The following is a 21,511-nucleotide window of genomic DNA, read 5'->3' as shown; positions in this document are numbered from 1 at the left end:
TTAAATATGAAAAAAAGACCCACAGTGGCTTCTCCTACTGCAGCAAATGACCTTATTCCCAGTGATGTTTGGTGCCAGTTTATCAGGAAGTGACGATTTTGTTCTCTTCGTCTCGCTGGATGGCAATGGTGCTTTATTCTTAAAGGGTTAGTTCACCCAAAAATGAAAATTAGCCCACAAATTACTCACCCTCAAGTCATCCTAGGTGTAAATGACTTTCTTCTTTCAGACGAATCCAGTCGGGAGTTATATTAAAAATTGTCTTTGATCTTTCAAGCTGTTTCATGGCACTCAGCGGGTGTTGCATGCATCAGTCCAAAAGAAGTTAAATAAAAAGTGCCCATCCATAAAAAAAAAGTGTCTCACATGGCTCCGGGGGGTGAACAAAGGCCTCCTGTAGCGAATCGATGCGTTTTTGTAAGAAAAATATCCATATTCAAAACGTAATAATCACTTTAATGTAGCTTGCGCCAACAGTCCTACACGGAAGCAGCTCCGGGCGGATGACGTATGAGTTCAGCGTTGCGCATGTGCCGGTGAGTCTCTTGAAAACCAACATTTGTTAACAGGAGCAAAGGAAGCAAAGTTTCCTTACTTTAGCAAAGGAAAACCAGTCTCCTCTTGGCTTATATCAAAATCCTCCGACATTCTTCTTGACAAAATTAAAATGATTATTACATTTTGAATATGTATATTTTTCTTACAAAAACGCATCGATTCGCTACAGGAGGCCTTTGTTCCCCCCCCGGAGCCGTGTGAGACACTTTTTTTTTTTTTATGGATAGGCGCTTTTTATTTAACTTCTTTTGGACTGATGCATGCAACACCCACTGAGTGGCATTAAACAGCTTGAAAGATCAAAGACAATGGATGGAAACATAGCTATTGCGGAGATCTTTTCTGAAACCTCAAAGACAAACATGAGATTACTGTGGTCTTTTTCTTAAAATGATGACAATGTTTCTCATTTTGGCTCATTGCTGTTAATTGATGTTAAAGATTTGTTGTTTGAGGTGTTTGCAAAGTTTCCCCCTTTTTTTCCTATGGTTCGTGTGTGTGTGTGTTTGTTCAAAAGTAATAATTCCAAAAATTGGGAAGATGTATGGGGACATATTGTAATGATTGCTCTGAAACAAGCAAAAGGGTATTGCATTTTGGACTGTATTTAAGCATCAGTGCCTGTCACACACTGTGTGACATTGTTGGTGTCTGTATACATCAATTCGCACTTGTTTCTCGTGCATACCTGCACAGCGCAGAGCTTTACAGCGATCTGAAGGGCTCTTGCTGATAAATGTCAAGGTAACAGCAGTGTGCGTCTGTGTTTGAGCGTGGTGTGTTTGTTTAGTAATCTCGAGCTTAGGTCAGAGCATTCAGACTGATCTCTGTTGTTTTTGTGTGATGCCTGTTCTAATGGGGAACTTCCCACAATGCTTTGATGTTGTCTGTCGTTCATCTTTGTCTCATGTAAACAAGACTGTTGCTTGGCAATGGCACTAGGAGTTCCTTGAGTGATGAATGTATGAAATCAATCACAGATTTGAATGTGCTTTCATTGTGATGTCATAGACTACACAACTGACGGTTCAGTTTTTCAGCTGTCTTTTAGTTTTCCTATTAGTTTTTCCTATTTGCATTTTGTAAGTGAAGTAGTATATGAAAATTAGAAGCATTGTAAATTACACAAACACAATCATGTTTAAAATGAGTTTCATATAAATCTATTGGTTTATAGTTATTGATTGCAATATTGAAATAAAGCAAAAGCAGTAATATTGTGAAATATTATGACAATTCAAAGTAACTTTTCTATTTAAATATATTGTAAATAGAATTTTTTATTGTGATGCAAAGCTGAATTTTCTGTATCATTACTGCAGTCTTCAGTGTCACATGATCCTTCAGAAATGATTCTAATATACTGATTTGCTGCTTAAAGAAATATGTATTATTTTTATCAATGTTGAAAACAGTTGATGCTACTTAAATGTTTATGGAAACTGTGATAATTTTTTTTAGGATTCTTTGATGAATAGAAAATGAAAAAGAACGTAATTTATTTGAAATAGGAATCTTTTGTAACATTATTGTCTTTTTGTCACTTTTATTCAATCTAATGTGCTGAATAAAAGTATTATTTTCACCTAACTGACTCCAAACGTTTGAATGGTAGTGTATACAAAAAAAAGTAGTTTAAGAGTAAATGGAGACATTGTTATAAATCTGTTTATGCTGAAAATGAATGAGACTAGTTTTCTTGTTGCATCATCATTATTAGTTTTGTCCAAATTTTTGTGTTCTTGACCATTTTTACTGCATTGCCCTCCTGTTATTTTATATTGTCTTAAAATCTCCGTTAAAGGTTATTTTTGTGTGTAGGTTTATGTGATCTAACACACACAGCCCTGTGTAACCAGCTTCCAACCTCTAAATTACCAGAATAGCCTAGTCATAACTCCTTGGTTTACTGGAAGCATCGAGTCTAGTTATTTGTGCTTGTGTTTTTAGGTGTCAAATGTACTCTCTAATTCTCCAGTCAGGGCAGGTAAAAAATAGATATCTTCTTCGAAGTTCTTCCTAACATCACCTACTTCATCATAACTACGTCCAAATCTTGTATACATTGTGTTTATCGTACAGTGTGTATCCTAGAATAAGCTAAGGCAGAAGGCCCTAGAGGTATGACTTCAAAGAGTGAAAGGAATATGATAGATGAGTGAGGTAGTGTGGTAAAGCAAAGAGCACATGCACAGCAGAGCCGGATAAACATAAGTTAGCCACTCCCCCTTGAGGCCTCTCAGCCAATCACATCGCACATTGCCTTATTAAGGGCAGCAGCTTGAGTGGTCCAGTAAGACAGAGGACCGAGAGATGGACATGTTTGCACGTACTAGCATGGCTGGGCTTTTCTTAAAAACTTAACCGTTTAATTTTTTTTACAGCTATATGTAGCTATATTTTAGAGCTTTGCTCAAAATTAGGATTATAAATTTATGTACTTGGGTTAATTATGAAAAAACACTCTTTTGTTGATGTAGTTGTATTAAGTTGTACCTATTGTATTCTAATTAGTGCTACTTTTCCAATCAGATAACTTTCTGAACTGCATGCTTGCCGTCAGTTTTGTATATGAAATTGCTGTGAATAAAGCCAGAAACATTAAGTGTGCACATTTCAAGTGTGCAGTCCTGTTTTACACAATGTGCATTGTACTGTTAATAATACTCAAGGTGACAGTTACTTTCAAATGTGCCAGTAAAAGCAGCTGTGTTGTTATTCAGTTAGCTAGCTATAAACATGCTAACAGTTTCCTTCAGCCCCTTCTCATGTCATGACTGAGTTTTCCATGTTGTTTAGTGAACCCCACAGGTCCCCGTTCTCGGTACGCCCTCTAGTGCACACTATGACACTGTCAACTTGTTATAATACTTTCACACCTAGTTGTGGTGTTTTATTAGGTTGTATTGGCGTATGCCTGTGTGTATCAGTTAATGGGCTTGTTGCATTCTGTGTGGCTAGTCTTTCATTCTCTCTGTCTGAAGAGATGTTATGCTAACAGTGATTTGCAGCAACATAGTGGACGGCGGTTTTCATTTTTCAGTAAGAATTGGCAATTGGAGTCAATGTGATTGATAAAGACCCTTTAAAGTTAACTTTATACATGGGACGGGAGTGCAGACAAAGGTTTCACGTGATCCAGATGCAGTTGGATACAGCAACCGACGTTATTTTAGCATTACTGTATTATCGTTTTTATTAATAGTTTTAATTGGCCTTTAATTTTGTGTGTATTTTTTTACGATTTATTTAAGTAATTGAGTTATGTGTTTTTGTCATTTTTCGTTTTTCTGAATATTTCTGTGTAGTTTATTTTTATTTCAGTTTTAGTTTTTAGTTTTTGCCATGGCAACATTTCAAGCCAAATTTTGTTCAGCATTTTTTTATTTAATATTTTCATTTCATATTTTTTCCCCCAATTACAGTATTTGTTTTTATTTGTTTAGTTTTATTAAACAATAATAACACATCTACCAGGATGGGTCTAACTGTTCAATGCTAACCAGCTAAACCTTAACTTCTTTGGCAACACAGCAGAAGTAGAACCCAGAACCCTGTGCTCATAGCAGTTCAAAAAGCAGCTCAAAACTACATTTTTTTTTTTTACAAACATCCTTTTTTTTTGTGTGCATTGTAAGAATACAGCATTTTCTTAGTAACACAGCTTTAACAAAGATTCACATTCATTTGGCTTGATTTTAAAACTAAAAGATGTTAAAGGCAGGTCAGACCTAATAAGAGACCTTCATCTTTGCATCACCGAGTATTTGTGACTCCTGGATTGCTGACGCGTGTGTGTGTGTGTGTGTAAATGTAGCAGCGCTCGTGTCATAAGTCCAGGAATCCACTGTACTCCCACAATCCACTTTTATCATCCAGACTAATTTCTGCCTGTAATCAGATTACTGCCTGTGAGCTGCTTTAGCACCCCCCTCTCTCTCTCTCTCGCTCTCTCTACCACCCTCCCATGTGTTTGCTTTAGCCCTCCAGTTTTGCCTCGGTGCATTTCCATCACATCGAGTCCGTCCGTGGCGGTCCCTCTCTCTCTCTTGCTCTCTTTTTTTCTTCCATCTGAGCCTGTGATCAGGATTGTCTGTCCTTTTACTCTCTTTCCTCCGTATTCTTCTTTCCTTTTCATTCCAACATGTTCCATAACCCGTGGATTACTAACTATCTCAACCACGTCACACAGTGTAGTCAAGGTAAGTGTTGAACTCTTTGTGCCCAGTTACTGTTACCAGGCAGTGAGGTTGAATTTATGGAGATTTGAGTGAAAATGGTTACCGGGTCATTGATTGAGTAGTTATCGTGACAGAAAGGATTGTGAAGTTGTTTGAGTTATGAATGGATGGTTTTGTTTAAATCAGTTTAATATCGTGTGATCCTGGAAAAAAATGTTTTAATAGCTGTACAAAATAGAAGTATATTATTCTTGCTCTACTCTTGTTCTATTGAGAATGAAGATTGATTATTGATCAGAAGTTGTCTGAATTCTTGTGGTGTGCTGCTAAAGGTTGCTTTGAACTTCAGAAGTGATTAGTGATAGTCCTGCCAGCCAGACTGATTTGACCAGATTGAGATTGTCTGAATCAGCTGATGACTGTTGCCAAATGGATCGAAGTGATGATTAGAAAATCTACAGACAATGTCAGTGTCTCCTTGTCAGCTGAAATTAGCAGATACAAAGTAGGCTTTTTTTTGTGGAAATTGAGGAAATAATGTGTAAAATAAGTCCTTTTTTGTAATATTTATTTGCTATAATTGTATCGGCCATCAGCCACCCTGTTATCCTGAAAAAAGTTTCAACATCAACCATTGAAGAAAAAATTCTGTTTTTTAAAATCATCTATTTTTAAGTCAACATTTAACTCTTGGCCATGCAGTTCATGTTGACTTTTTTTAATGATTGTCCATCAAAGGGTTAATAGTGACAAGCACAATTAAACAGAATGTAAATTAATACACATGTAATTGCATACATCCATTTGCAAACAAAATCAACCAACCTTTAATGTGTATATCAGACAATTATTCATCCAACATATGGTCTTTTTGAGGTTATTGGCTTAAGTGTTCTGTGTGAACATTTTATTTTTTTTCCCGTGAATTTTGAGTAAATATTGTGTAAAATTAATTTCATTTGCAGTGTACACAGCCATTCAAAAGTTTAGGGTAAAATTTAAAAAAAGGGGGGAAAAAGAGAAATTAATACTTATTCACCAAGGTTGCATAAACAAGTTCTATTTCAAATAAATGCTGTTATTTTGTTCTTTCTATTCATCATTGAATCCTGCACAAAATATATCATCCTTTACACAAAAATATTAAGCAGCACAACTGTTTTCAACATTGAAAATCAGAAATGTTTCTCGGCCTGCAAATCAGTATATTAAAATGATTTCTGAAGGATCATGTGACAATCAAGACTGGAGTAATGATGCTGAAAATTCAGCTTTGCATCACAGAAATAAATTACATTTTAAAATATATTAAAATAGAAAATGGTCTTTTAAAGTTGTAATATTTAACTCTATTTTTGATAGCAGTATCAACATCAGCCACTGAAAAACTTGTCGGTCAGCTGCTTAACTTAAATCAGGTCTCATTGAAGTGGAACAGTAATAACCTTTAGTGTCTCAGTTTGTCTAAGACGTTTTCTATGTGTTTGTGCTTAATTTTGTGACCTCTAGATATGCCTCATCTCTCCATTACAGCTGCCAAAGTTTCACAATTGCAACGGATTTGATGTCGAATCTCTGTAGTGCCTGCAGCTGTCACTCTGATTGTACTGTTCATCATGAAATGACCCCAGACTGTTTGTCAACACTGTGTTAAAACGTGCTAATGGCAGGACGTGATAATTGCTGTTTTGCTGTCTACACTTCAGATCATAAAATCCTTTACACAAACCTTGTGTAAAAGTGGTTTACTGGACATGCTTCTTTCTGTGCTGTGAACTGCATGCGTTTTAAGAAGGAGGGTGGACCTTTGAGCAGAGTCTATTTTTTACCCTGATCTCCCCAACTAGTATTTTTAGACAATGCCTTGTTCTTCTCGTCTCCCCTCCGCTAATTTGTGGCTGTCCGCATCCTGACGTGATTCTCCGGCAACCCTGGGATGGAAACTTTTCCTCTCGGCTCATTCTTAAAGTGATCACTCCTCAGCCCAGGTGCTGCATTTGGAGGGGGTAAATTTATCAGCCGACCCACGCTGGAGGATGTTAAACACAGTAACTCGAGCTTGTCCGTACAACAGGGTTAAAAAAAAAACTATGGGTTTAAATGGCCAAAACATGAAGTCAAGATGGAATGTGTTTGAAATGTTTGTCATTGTTGGCAACAGGTTGCATATTTCTGGAGAAATATTCCATTTAAATTTTTATCTAAGATAAATTTGTGTCTTTCCTGAACTTGGGTTGCTTAACTTCACTGTAAGCAACATTAAATTACATTTAAGTGCACACAATTATTCAAGTTGAGCTGGCAAATTCAGTTTGTGTAAGGCCCATTCACACCAAGAACAAAATCTCTTATTATAACTATATTAGTGTTCGCACCAAAGGACGATAATGTTATGTTTATTATAAGCGTGCGCTGCAGTTTTATTGTCTGCTGCTTTAAATGCTCAAGCTCTTTAAACTTGAGTGGATTCTGATTGGCAATGTTTTTTCATCGTTATGAAAGTGGTTGCAATATTGTTACATTATCATGTCGTTATCATTGTTGTGTGACCTTTCCTTATATAATCAAACAATTCAAACTTTAATTCAAACATTAAAACTTTATAAGTATTGTTATAGTTCTTGAACTATGAACAGGCCTTTATGGTCCATTTTATTTTTTTATGTCTTTTGGATAGATTTAGGGAATTGCGTTGTGAAAGACACCTAAACAAACGCGTAACAGAATCTCAGACAGATATTTCTAATTGAGTTTTAAAAACAAATGCACACATTTAAGGGTTTGTCTTGTTTCTTTTCACAGGCTTTGTTGGTGAAGCTTCTGCTAAGCTCTACAGCCCTGCACTACTAAAGAAAAGAGCAATAAGGTCAGAATCCATTCATCTCGCAATTTTAAAGACTTTTTTGTTTTGACCCAACCTTTTTTCTTTGTTTTAAAGCTGATCCCATTCGCTGAATTAAATACTGAATTAATCTCTTTATGTTCTTTAATACTTAGCACTAAATGCGGTTAATAAGATGCTATTGAAAATCCTTTTAGAGAATTTTTTTTTTTTTTTGATACTGTGCACTATGGACTTCAGGACAATGATTGTGTGTTGTGTCATGCACATTTTGAGCTAAATGAAAGGATAGATATTTTGGATTCTTTGGTCAGTAATTGTGATTTAAGAATCAATATATTGTGCAGAGTCCTGGCCAATGAAAAAGACATTGCTGTAAGAGAAGGGGAGGCGTAGTCTGCTGTTATCATCACAGACCCAGAGTGTGTATGTGTGGGTGTATGCGTGTTATCTTTTGTTGTTTCCATTGGTTAAGCTGTTAAAAGAGAATAATTTGCTCTTGACATTTTAATGTGTTCAAAATAAATCAAAACATCAGTGTTCCTGGTGTCCTCAGTATAACACAATATAGAACAAAGACATGTTTTAGTCACTTACACACATTCAACCAGTATTTAACAAAAATCTGAAGTCAGAAATCTAGTCAGAATTTGTATGTTTATTTACAGTATCAGTAAAATATATAGTAATTTTGTTCAATTTTAATTTAAAATTAAATTAAGCACTGTCGAAATTCTTGATTCTGATTGGTTGGTACATGTTACAAGGGTTTTATAGAATGGTGATGATGTAGTGTGAGATTTGTTGACCATATTACAGTAGCATATCACTTCAGCACATTCTTTCTGGACACGTTTAAACTGGTTAGCCACAGCTTGTTTCTAACTTAATCAGTGGTGCAAGGAAGTATATACTGTGGAATGATTGACCTGGACTCTTTACTAATATTATAAATTATTGAATCCACAACAAGGATGTAATTGGCCATTGCACTTTGGTATTAGGGTTGGGTACCGAAACCCGGTACCAATATGGCACCGGTACCTAAGTAACCGGTATGTACTAGAACCGAATCAGAACGCAGATTTCGGTGCCTCATTTCGGTGCCATGCCTGAGAGCGATCGATTGAAATATTTGTCCTCTGGTTCTCCGAAACGGACGTAAGAAGCATCATCACTGGGACTGCATGTGAAAAATTATTTCCCGACTGAGAAAATGCACGTGAACTCAAGTCGGAAAGCTATAATAATGCAAATCCAACAAATCTTTGTAGTACGAGTGTCCATGTGGTTTTCACATTCCAACTTAAAAGCACAACTCGGGAAATGAGAGCATCCGAGGAGCGCGTGAATGCAGTAATTACACTTGCTCTGATGGCAGCAGGTAGCCTTCCGTTAACTAAGCTAAACATGCTTAAATTAAAATGCACAAAGCTAAACTTCCCTTGTATTCACATTAATAAACCTGTTGTCCAACAAAAGAGAACATTATAACCTTTTTACTCCACAACACCAGTCAAATGCTTCCTTTTGTGATCTGATGTGGCTTCTTGTCACAGAATGAGGCAGAAAATATGTTCCATAGGCTACTTTAAAAACAATACATCGATTAGCAATGGATTATAAATATACTTAATTGTTATGAAAATACTAGAGATGGCTTGAATAACTCAGATAAACTATATTGCCGCAGTCGAGTGTCTTTGTTTTATCATTCAAAACGTTTATATGTTCAGTTTACTCAGTTACAGCTATAATGGCGATGCCTTTGTCCATATAAGGTATTTCCTGGAGGTCATGAGTTCTCTACTTCTGTGACTTGATATGTTGATTTTCTTTGCGAGGGCGTCCTCTGGCATCCAGTATGAATGAAACAGACATCATGTGTTTATAGTGCTAATGGCCAATGCATCATTCTTTGGGGAATTTTTATTTATTTATTTATTTATTAATAAGTATCGGTTTAGGCACCGGAACCATTTTAAAAGTATCGATTTGGCACCGGTATCGAAAAAAAAAAAAAAGACACCCAACCCTATTTGGTATGCATTAATGTTCAATACTTCAGTTGTACAGAGGCAGTTATTCATCTTTGCATTGTTTCCATATGTGTCTGAAAAGTTTCTGCGAATGCAGCCTAAATCAGTTTAAGCTCTCGTTAGAGTTCTGCTGCCCTTCTTTTGAAATCGTTGTGCATAGCAGCATGTGTAGCAAAGGGTGTGCTGTAAACAGGGGTAATTGGAGTGTGCTGTTTGGGCTGGCAGGACTGGTACCATGGTGAAGGGGAACTTTATATGTATAAATACCTTAGCAGCTAATCTATTCCTGTGGTCAGATTCAAGTAAACGTTCAAGATCCTCAATGCTAATTCATCTTAAAATGTCACACGGGAACACATTGGTAAGGTTGCTCTTGACCTGCCAGTGTAAAATTTTGGAGGCACTCTGTGCCAAATCCCATTTTTATAAGGTGTGCAGATATTAGGTGTTGGAAAAGTCAACATATTGAGTCAGGTTGGAGTCATAGCCAAGCAGGTAGTGCATATACTGTGATACGCCAAGTAGGACATGTTCCTGGGTCAACATCCTTGTTGACCCTAGAACAACATTCCTAACATTAACCAATTGGATTTTGGGGTTAGGGTTACACTTACTGTAGTTCCAGTCTCCTTAAAATAACTGCCAGAAAGACCAAAAATGAAATTAAACACATTAAATCTACTGACATTGACACATTTACTAAAGCACTGTTGTTTTGAATCATGCACTCTCTATTCTTACAGCTTTGGTGTGGATGACAGGACATCACTGGTTAAGAGTACAGCAGAAATTGATGCAAACATCCTTGCTGTACTGCCCAAAGGTGAGAAATGCTAAGATAACAATGTGCTTAAATAGTTGAAGGATAGGGATGCTTGTAACACTCTAAAGAGAAAGGAAAAAATGAAATCGCATCATATGACCCCTTTAAAGTAGTTGGATATTTACAAAAACACTTGTCTTTTAGTTTCAGAGCTAAGGAAGCAATTTGAAACCTCTGTTAGAAGTGATCCAGAAATGAACAGGTACATTTGGACTCGCAAAAGTTTTCTATGCATATAAAAATTAATAAGGCATTCCTAAAGCTTAAACAGTTGAACATTGCACTAGCACTGCGAAGGTCATGGGTTTGATTCCCATGGAATGCATGAACTGTTAAAATGTGTACCTTGAATGCAATGTAAGCAGGTAGAAGCGTTGAGAAATGTTACATTTGAAAATACAATTCTACATTTATAAGTAACTTATGTTACATGATTTCTTTATGAAAAGCACTGTCAGGATTAGGCTCTCTGTCTTCCACAATGTTGCGCTACCCCCAACACTGGATATAATGGCTTCTTATGCAGGAAAGAGAGAATCGCACGAAGGTTGGAGGTGATTGAGGCTGATGTTCCACCTGCTCTTACTACAAGCATGCAACACACAGCTGGCCTGGTGACCAACCGACTTCTGGAGGAGGACACACCACGCTATACACGTGCTTCAGATCCCAGGGATCCAGGCATTGTGGGTAGGTCACCACAGCAGACGATATACTGTACAGTGCTCAGCTAAGGCAAGAGTCACAATGATTATTGCTATTTGTTATACTATTATTTTGATAAATCTCCTTAAACTTTGGACACTAAAACAGCTAGAAAAAATCCCCTTGATTTACATTGAACAAGTGGCTCAGGTCATATCTGGTGCCCACAAAATTGTAGAATTTAGTTGATTCCCTTCTCACTCTCTATTTGTTACGTTACAGTGCGGCGCTATAGCCATGATGAGATAGAAGCTCCAGTGCGGCAGTCCAGAGCTCGTTCACGTCCAGATCCACAGTCGTCCACCAATCCTGAGCCAGTTGGTCCAACCCCAGCAGGTTCTGATGCAGCCAGCCTCAGCTCTAAAGCCGAGCGGATTGCGCGCTACAAAGCTGAGCGTCGGCGACAGTTATCAGAACGTTATGGAATCCTCCTCGACCAGGAGGTGGATCTGGATTACGCACCACGCTACACACGTGCACGGAGAGAGTCTGACCTATCGGACAGAGGGGCTCCTCCTGACAGGGGACGTGGTGAAAGCAGGACGAGAGGCAGGGCATTGCAAGAGCAGGATGAGGGGCGGGACCGAAGCAGCAGCAGGTCTAAATACAGCAGTTCAGGTATAGGGCGGGTCTTCATGCCTTCTGACCCCGCCCCCAATCCTGCTCCTCCTCAATCAGGCTTTGATGCCGAGCGAGAGAGAGAGAGGGCAATGAACTTGGAAAATTATAGACGAGCACCTGACCGAAGTCCGAAACCACACCCACAGGAAGCTCCGGTTCCCATGGAAACAACAACAGCCCAGCCAACGAGGGGTGTCGCTGTTGTCACTGTGGCAAGTTCTCCTAGGACAGCACGCAGAGCTTCGTTACCCACAACACGATATGGCATCTCTCCTGGAGACCTGTTCATCGAGCAACAAGCTCAAAATATCCTCAACAGACAGGGGTAAGTATGTTTACTGAGTTCTGGATCTTAAAAATATATGTGTTAGAGGACCCTGATTTTGATTGGTGTGTTATTTTCTTCCTGTGTTGGCATACTTCCTTTTAAAACAGCAAGTTAGTATGCAACTTGCTCTTTTTTTAACCTTTATTTTAAAGGAATGCTATTGAAGGCCTCAAAGTTAATGGGTACATGAATTATGGCTAAAGGAATGCATATTTACAAAGACTGATTTACAACAAATTCTCATAAGAAAAGAAAAGAGATTTTCATTCAGAAAATGAGAAATTCAAGATCTCAGCTCTTGCTTGCTTTTTGGAAATCATTCTATAAAGCAAGTAAAAGCAACAGGGTTAACAGTTGCCATCATCTATCTTCCAATGAAGTGGTGGACCTCGGCAAGGACTAATGCTTTGTTTTTGTTTTTTGCCTTACTCGGATAATGCTGAATCTCTTGAACATGCTCCTGGTAAAAATGTTGAATGGGCCAGCTTTTGTGTTTAGTCAGGTTCACAGTTATGCCTGAGAGCTGGTGAGCTGGGGTGAAATATGTTGAACTGTTCACTGGACATCAGCAAGAATTTAACTCTGAAGCTCTGCTGAAAGATACTGCATGGCCCCCTACTTTCAAGGCTTAGTCTCCCCATAGTAGTGGATGAGATACGCACATTATTTAGTATGACTGTAATTGGTTGTTTTCAGACATTCATAACATTTATCTTGAGATCAGTAGAGAACAGCAATACATTTCTTTTTAAAACACAGAGGGTCAGACTAGGTGACTTGTATTTTCAGATTTATTGATTCACAGGTTGTGTATGTCATTGTGACTGTTTCTGATCTCTGCAATATTTTTTAAAGACATAACTTTATAACTTTTATATGCAAGTACAGGTGCATGTGTTCTATCTGAAGTGTTGCTGTACATAACTTGAGGCGAAAGATGTCCATACTAATTAGATCATCATACTTAAATGAAGGCCTATAAGGCAGTAATGATGACAGAGACTAATTGAGGAACCATATATGAAACTAAATATCTATACAACAAGAAAGAGAGGAAACAGTCAGGAAAAGTGGACAGATGTTTTACAGTATTTGTGACATCACAATGGTCACCATCTACAATCTCATTGAGGATTGGTAAAGCTACAGGTGTGTTTTGTTCTAGTGCTGAATGTCATGATGATGTTACTGTGATAACTGGGGTCTGGGCCTCTGTGTTCTTTAGCTTGGCAGCTCTCTCTCAGAGTGAGTGGTCCCTCAGGAGAGACATGGACAGTGAAACACACTCACAAATCAACTGGCCATCCAGGTATCAGAGTGGGAGTGTAACCCTTTAAATTTCCCCAGTAGACCCGCTAACTCCAACATTTTCCAACATTTGACCTTATATCCTATGAAGTCCATGAAGACAAATATACATTTGTACACTTTAGTTTTCATACCTTGACTTTCTCCATATGCAGTCATCGTAGAATTTGGCAAACAGTTCCCTTGTTAATCCCCCTCCTCTATCCACTTTGTTTTTATTAACCACTGACCTTTGCCCCTCACCAGAGACCAGCACCTAACAATGAACTTTGGCTTCATTCCTTTTCAGTTTGTCACCTCAAAAAACATATAACAGGTGGAGCTAATTTGTGTGTCATGGAGTCACTGCTGGTTGAGAGGTTACTATTAAATGGTTACAAGTAACCATAAATGGTTACCAAGGCACTATTGCTTGTTAATGTTTTTATATTAGTCTATCAAAGGGTTGTAAATAAAAGGACTTTGCTTTCCAGCTGCTGAAGAAATTAATCTGAGAATGTTTATTTTTTTCCCCACTTTGTTCAACATATTTATTTCAGGCAAAAGCTAGCTGTAAATAATTAAAACATACTATTGTAATATGAGGGAAGTGGTGGTCCTTGTCCTTGATCTGTGGGGCAAAAATGTTTAATCTATCATTATCTTTAATGATTTTGATGACACTTTCTCTCAGGATGATAGTAGGTCATGTTTATGAATTGGATGAATGTTAATTCCTCTCTTTCCTCCCTTCATTAAGAATACGAGTAAGAGAGAGACAAACAAGGGAGGACATCTCGGGAAGGGGTTCTGATTCAGGGCCAGATGCATCCTCTGTCAGACGTAATCCAACAGTTGCCCCTCCATATTTAGCTCCACGACCTCAATCTGCAAACCAACCACGAACACAGAGCTCCGAAACCCCAATCCAACAACCGCATCAGGGAGCGGAGACCCGTCAACAAAGGGCACATAGTGTGGAGCGGCCACGATTCCAGCGTACTCACAGTATGGCTTCACCTGCCTTTCAACACATAGCTTCATGTGAAATTGGAAATCATCAGCATGCCCAAAGTGCAGAGCCCCCAAACTATGAACAAAGTCCTGGTATACACCCTAGCACCATGGGTCATCAGCCTGGATTTAGGCAAATCAAGCAATCCCTACCAAGGCGAGATGGTCAAGATGTTCAAGAACCATCACAAATGCACAGACCTTCCCAACAACCACACCCAGAATACAAAAATCTCCAGCAGCCATCACCTGGTCCCAGAGTTGCCCCACCACATGTACACAAGTATCGGGCTATCCTTCAACCAGTGCCTTTGGATCGGGATACTTGCCAAACAGCTCAAGCACATGCACCTACTCAGAAGCCTCTACACGAACATGAACACACCTTGCATTCACGTCCGTCACATGGCCATTATGGTCACAGCCAACCTCTGCAGTATGGTTCAGTCCAGGCACTACCTCCAGCATATGGACAAATTGTTCACTCAGCTCCTTCCTATACACCTAGCCCTCTATGCCCACCTTCAAATGCTCATGCAGCTCACCCTGTTCCTGGACCTTCACTTGGTAAGTCTGAGATGCTGGACCCCAAGGGACGCTTGACCGCACCTGGTTCGACATCTGCTGACAAAGAGGATGAAGAGACTAGACAGAGGGCTAGTGCTGATCACATTCAGACCATTCACAGAGAAGGTCGATCAGCATCCAGAAAGGATCCAGCCTCAGAAGGGTTACTTAGGAGCAGAAAGGCTGTGCTACCCTCAGAGATCCGCCGCCGGCAAAAGAGTGTGGATGATCCCATGCGTGGACAAACTGATGAAGGTTTGGAAATTCGGAGAATCAGAAGGATCAGCCAGTCAGAGGAAATGGAGGGGAGAGGTGGAAGAAAGTTGCACCAGTTGGAAGAAAGGGAAGGGCCTAATGGAAGAGGAATTGCTCAGATGGAGGAGGGAACAATAACAGGTGAAAAGGTAATATGTCTAATAAAAGACAAAGAACAGCATGATGACCGAAGAACCAGTCGATCTGAAGAAAGACAGGTAGATAATGGCACAAAGAATAGTTTCACAGGTGAAGATGTGGTACGTGGTACAAGGAAGATTGAGCAAAGAGAAGAAAGCAATCAAGGGGCTGAAATTAAAAAAGAGGAGGGTCAAGATAATTGGAGCACTAACCGGTTTGAGTGGATGGGACAAAGAGGTGTCAGGAAGTTTGACGAATTCAAAGAAAGAGAATGGGAAGTTGATCGAAGACAAGGCCAAATTGTACAGTCTGTTGAACCACTGGTACAGGGGGATAAGAAAACCAGTCAAGAGGTAGAGGAACAGCAAGAAGGCCAAAGGTTGCTGCAAAAGGAAGTGGCAGAAGGACATGGTAGAAGACGACGGATCAATCTGTCAGAGAATGAAGAAGGGCATGTCAGACGAAGAAGGATAAGCCAATCAGAAGATGATTGGGATGGACGTAGGGTACGTAAAATTGGCCAGTTGAATGAATGGGAAGTGCAAGGAGTGCATCGAATGGGCCAGCCAGATGATAATTTTGAAAGATGTGAGAAAGGAAAGCAGAGGTTAAACACACACCTACCTGAAGAAATGGACACAGCTCCCACACAGCTAACCAATGAGCAGCATTTTCCACACCATAGGGTGGGGGATATTGGAGGGTACTTGCAGAAAGGTTCCTCCCTCCCACAAGCTCAACATCGAGTGAGTCAGGATGCAGGTGACCTCAGGCCAAAGGTGCGAATCCGCTCCATGTCAGATATTGGAGTAACTCAACGGTCTGCTGCATTGAGAAGTCTGGAGTGTGCTGCCAGTCGAGAGTCTGCAATAGTGATGGGTACAGGGTTTCATACTAGAGAGCCGAGTGGTGTGGCCAATGGTGAAATGGGCACCTTGGACACAAGAGTCTCTGTGGCAAAGCTGAGACATTCCTACCTGGAGAATGCTTCTGGAAGCAGACCAGAGCTGTATGTGAACTGGCATGTCATCATGCTAAATCAAAGCTTTATCAAAGATGATGATTAAACCCACTAACCTCGAAGTAATAATCCCTACTCTTGTATGTAAAATTCTGTTAATAATAATATGTTATTATTATTAATATTAATATAATAATCATATGCAAGCATGTGTGTGCTGCTGTTCAATCAGAGGTTTAATCTAATTGCTGAAAATTTGCCACTCAGCATATTAGCAACTAAGTCTGAAAAGAGGTGTATTGGCATTGACTAATAGCTTCAACAGTGACTTCCTATTTAAATCACTTAATCTAAACTTAATTTAAATCTATTTTAGCATCTCCTCTAACTGTATGGACATCAGGACAAGATTTTGTAGATTGCCAGGCGTGCAAACTGTTTGATCTTAACCTTGCATTGGTATTGTGCAAATAAATTTGTCTTCATCAAATGCATGATTATTATTGTGAATAAAATGTATTGTGTGATTTGATGTATTAATTAATTTGTTGATGTGTTGCTGAGTTTAGAGTTTAGATTTAGAGTCATTCTGGAGCCCCTAAAGTGCCTTGAGACTTTTGTGTGCACATGAGAATTTTCTTGTGTGCACAAAAAAAAAGTCTTAGGGATTTTTTTCTGCAAATGTTGCTTTAGAGGCTCCATACTAAACTAATTCTACAAAAAAGTTGTCTTTTGTTAATACAATCTTTCCTGTCTAACAAAGGGAGTCTAAAGGAGACCAGGTTCCCACAGAGCGTGATCCAGTTGCCAGCAGTGACCGCGAGAGAGGAGCACGTCGACCCAGACGTTACATTTCCCCTGGTGATGACAGGAAGTCATCTGAGAGGTTTAGAACCCAGCCAATTACATCAGCTGAAAGGCTGGAGTCTGATAGGTACAGTGAAACAGGAAGTCGGGGGTTACACTGAAACTGCAATTTTTTATCATTAGTGGTAAATTGTCACTGTTTTTTGTGCTCTGGTATTCCGCAGTCTTTTAATAAATATACTTCTTATCTGAATTTTGATATGAAAGCATTTTTAGAAATTTGCTTTAGTTCTGGCTAAGTAGTTAATTTTTCTTTTCTTTAGTCATCATACCACAACAACTGAATCATCAGGGTCAAATATTTTTGTTCTTTTTGTACTTTTATCTTTAGGTCCCGTATTAGTCCAGAGCTTCATCATGCAGAATGTGAGTCAAAATTTAAACGATATCAAACAAACTGTTGTACCAAATATCCTCAGCAGTGATTTGGTCATAGTCATGCTTTTACACTACAGTTCTATAAACAAAGTTAATATTGAGTAACTCATGTTTAATCCTATTTTTTTTTGTCCAGTGGATGAGGAAAAAATGGATGAACGAGCTAAAATGAGCGTGGCAGCCAAGAGGTCTCTTTTCAGGGTATCAAATCTCTGTAGCATACACAACTTAAATATATATATATATATATATATATATATATATATTAGAAATATCACATGAACCTAATGCTTACAAAAACATATGTACTCAATATATATAGCATAAAAGAGTCAATAAATTTAGTAAGTTAATGTAGTTAATATTACCATTGTATGCATAACCAGACTTTTTTTACCTCTCCTGGTCCTGTCTTGCAGGAGCTGGAGAAGACTTCAGAGGGAGGTGTCCTCAAACCTCGATCACGCAATGCTGCGGTTGAGCGGAGACTCAGACGTGTGCAGGATCGGTCACGGACACAGCCGGTCACGTCAGAGGAAGTTGTCATTGCTGCTACGTAAGTCACTTTTTGTGATGTAAAGGATCTAGTTTCATATCATTAAATCACTTCCCTGCAATTTTTCAAGAAATAGTTTGGCAAGAAGTGACAAAATCTGTTGACTTCATGTTGTCATCTTTCCTGTGGAACACAAAAATAATTCTGAAGAAGTAAGAATTATCAACAAATAACAACATGAATTTTGTGTTGTATTTGTAAAACTCCATAAAGCTTTTGGTAAAAGTAACACTTTTACCAAAAGTGTTACTTTTAAAAGTAGCAACACTACTTTTAGTGTTTTTATGTCATGTTTGGAGCTTGTGGTCCAGACTTTTTATTGTGGGTGAATTATTCCTTTAAAAAGTTATACTCATCATTGACTACTCGCATTCCCATAATCACTTGTTTGATGCTGAATGACTCATTGCTTTAAAATTTTACTTTGACCCTGACTTTGACCCCTACTTTTGAACTGATTCTTGTTCACTTCACTCTACATTATTTTTGTTATGTCCTCTTCTAAAGTTCCCCCGCTCCCCCTTCCCAAGTCATCACTATTCAAACCACTGCTCCCAGAATCCCCAGTCCCGCTGTAGTCAGCACATCCATGACTAGTTTCAGGTATCATTTGAATGCTTCATTTTATTTTGTATGCGTTATTGTGTATAAATGAGTATATACTGTAGGCCTTGTCGTCTTGAGCTGCATGCTGTTTCTTAATTTGTTCATTGCTTGACTTGGACTTTTAATGGAAACAGAACGGTCTGTTCTTCGACAGCGTGATTGCATATTAATAGAGCATTTAGACCATACTTAGAAGAAAGAGACCAATTACCCAGTTCATTCATTGACTGGTGCATTGGATTAATCGGTTCTCAAAATGTTGCACGTCTCAGTGGGAATGTTCATGTGCCAGTGCACCATCTGCTGGTGGATTTGTCATTCATGCACTGTTGTAAATTGTTGTTGGAAGTGTGAAAAGAGAATGTCTGGCGTGTAATTATGAGGTTATGCAGTTCCTGTATTTTGAAATGTGAGCAAGTGCCTGTTTGTATGAAAAAGTAAGAGTATATTAATGTGTGTGAGCATGTGCAGATGTTTTGGGTGTCTACATCAGCGCGTGGTCACCCAGATTAGCTGTAAATAGTCACATGCTAAGTAGCAAAACACATTTGGCATTCTCTGTGTGCTTTGAAATGTCAGGGGTGTCACCCGTCTGCCAACAACTTTACAAGAGTGACAGAGGGTGAGAGATTTACTTAAACTAGAAAGGAAAAGAGATCGCAAATCAATGAAATTAAATTAAGTACAAGAGCACAACACCAATGCTTGTGAGTCCTATGTCTGGACATGAACTGGACTGGAACATTGGCCAGGCAGTGAGTTGAACTCAGTTTGTTTGTTTTTAATAGGGTGAAACTTACACAATCTTATTGATACAACAGACCCTCACTGATTCAGTCTACATATAACATAGTTGCCATCTCATAGCTAATGATTTAGTGCTCAATTTCTTTTTTTCTTTTTTTTTCTTGTTGTGAACTTTAACACAATAACAAACAAACAACACTCCTTCATGGGTACAAACATAAATATTTTTCCAAAGTATAACACAAATTGTGAAAGAAATTTTGTTCTGGTCAACCGGTTACAGTATACGTAAATATTTGTTACTATCTCTATACAGCTATGTAGTATAATTAGTTGTTTTTTATTGGTTTTAAAAGAATAATATAACACATTTCTTTAAAAGTAACATTCCCCAGCATTGTCGTTTATGATTGTCATGTTCTTAATTGGCTGACTGTATAAAATGTGTCATATTGCTCTCACAGGTCTGATTAGGTCTGACTAATGAACAAACTGGATTACTTACCGGGATATTCACTGGGATACTTACCATAATTGTTTAAGATTTATTTTGTGAAGTTTTGTTAGCAGCCGGACTGGTCTCGATCACTCTGTGTGCAGTACTTTATTATAGCATAACAACTTGTAATTCTCCTCCAGTCTGCAGGCATCATCAGCACATGGATCGACCCACCATGAGCAGGAAAAAGATGATGTTTCAAAGGAGGCGGTTCTGGAAGAAGAGGACTTGGGGCCTGAGGAGCCGGACTTATCAACACTAAGCCTTTCTGAGAAGATGGCATTATTCAGTCGCTTGTCACAACCCTCTGGCCAATCAGCAAACGGACCCCGTCCTGACACACGCCAGCGTAGAGCCAACGCCCGCTTTCAGACTCAACCTATCACCCAGGGCGAGGTTGATCAGGTGAGGCATCCCTCTTTTTACCTGTGTGCTAGTTCACAAATAAGAAGATTCATTGTGATTTCTGTATTTAGAGACATTTAATTTCATTACATTTCAGTTTGGTGCCACTCATGGCCTAGAAAATGTGCTGTTCACCTTTAGATAGACATTGTTAAAGAGAGATAATTTAGCCATTGTAGTTGACTCCAGAGACATTGTGCCATTCACAGGAGCTTACAAAAGACGTAGATCCATCCAGTCTCACAGATCAACCCGCTGTGACTAATGATTCTGTTGGCCCCCCTCAGAGTGAGCAAGTAAGACACTCTGGACTGAGGCTTTTGATTGGCTGGTCAGGGAGATATTTGCCTTTGCAGCAGCTGCTGATTGGTTAATTGCAGAGGCCCCAACAACAATGCATTTCCAACTGGATTTTGCTACTGCACAGTTGCATTATAACAGCTTTGGTTTACGTTTTCATTACTTGACCGGTTTAATTTCTTATCCAAGTAACTGCATTTCACTGTGTTAAATTATTAAAGGGACCGTTCACCCCAAAATTAAAATTGGCATTTACTCATGTTTTTCCAAACTTTTTTTTTTCAGTGAACGGGATGTTCGGCAGAATGTTCATGCTGATTTTTCTTTGTACAGCAAAAGTATATGGAAAACAAGGGCTGTAAGGCTCCAAAATGTGGTCTTTTCCTCACACAAAACTATATGGCTTCAGATGATTTGGAATATAGCAAAAGCTCCTGTGAAAAAGGAGTAGGCCTACACTTAACTGTATTGTAGTGTACTTCAAATCTTGAAAGTATATATTTTTAAAAACTGTACTTGCAGATAATAATAATATTAATGAAATAATAGGCCACTTAAAGGGTTAGTTCACCCAAAAATGAAAATGTTTCACTCACCCCCGAGGCATCCTAGGTGTATATGACTTTCTTCTTTCAGACGAATCCAGTCGGAGTTATATAAAGGCCTCCTGTAGCGAATCGATGCGTTTTTGTAAGAAAAGTATCCATATTCAAAACGTAATAATCACTTTAATATAGCTTGTGCCAACAGTTGTACACGTAAGCAGCTCCAGGAGGATGATGTATAAGGTCGGCTTTTTTGTAAAAAAAAAAAAAAAAAAAAAAAGTGAAC

General features: G+C 38.7%; 1 protein-coding gene across 4 annotated transcripts in view; it reads left to right on the top strand.

Annotated features, from left to right (window-relative positions):
- The window catches only part of svilb (supervillin b), a 54,254-nt gene that overhangs the window by 8,343 nt on the left and 24,400 nt on the right, over positions 1-21,511 (top strand). The window contains exons 1-15 of one of the 4 annotated variants that reach the window (XM_016575379.1): positions 4,544-4,760; positions 7,542-7,605; positions 10,364-10,443; positions 10,588-10,645; positions 10,970-11,133; positions 11,371-12,094; positions 13,323-13,406; positions 14,145-16,370; positions 17,086-17,256; positions 17,521-17,555; positions 17,704-17,768; positions 17,987-18,123; positions 18,631-18,726; positions 20,116-20,380; positions 20,590-20,676. In XM_016575379.1, the coding sequence (XP_016430865.1) occupies positions 4,703-4,760; positions 7,542-7,605; positions 10,364-10,443; positions 10,588-10,645; positions 10,970-11,133; positions 11,371-12,094; positions 13,323-13,406; positions 14,145-16,370; positions 17,086-17,256; positions 17,521-17,555; positions 17,704-17,768; positions 17,987-18,123; positions 18,631-18,726; positions 20,116-20,380; positions 20,590-20,676 (4,314 nt within the window). In that variant the 5' untranslated portion in view covers positions 4,544-4,702. Of the gene's footprint in view, positions 1-4,543; positions 4,761-7,541; positions 7,606-10,363; positions 10,444-10,587; positions 10,646-10,969; positions 11,134-11,370; positions 12,095-13,322; positions 13,407-14,144; positions 16,371-17,085; positions 17,257-17,520; positions 17,556-17,703; positions 17,769-17,986; positions 18,124-18,630; positions 18,727-20,115; positions 20,381-20,589; positions 20,677-21,511 lie in introns of those variants that run through there. The other 3 variants (XM_016575381.1, XM_016575382.1, XM_016575383.1) reach the window with 3 other exon arrangements.

Source organism: Sinocyclocheilus rhinocerous, unplaced genomic scaffold, assembly GCF_001515625.1.
Source record: "Sinocyclocheilus rhinocerous isolate Xijiao unplaced genomic scaffold, SAMN03320098_v1.1 scaffold112, whole genome shotgun sequence".
NCBI classification, from domain to species: Eukaryota; Metazoa; Chordata; class Actinopteri; order Cypriniformes; family Cyprinidae; genus Sinocyclocheilus; species Sinocyclocheilus rhinocerous.
Note: the sequence above shows the minus strand (reverse complement) of the source record. Positions and strands in the feature narration are given on the sequence as shown.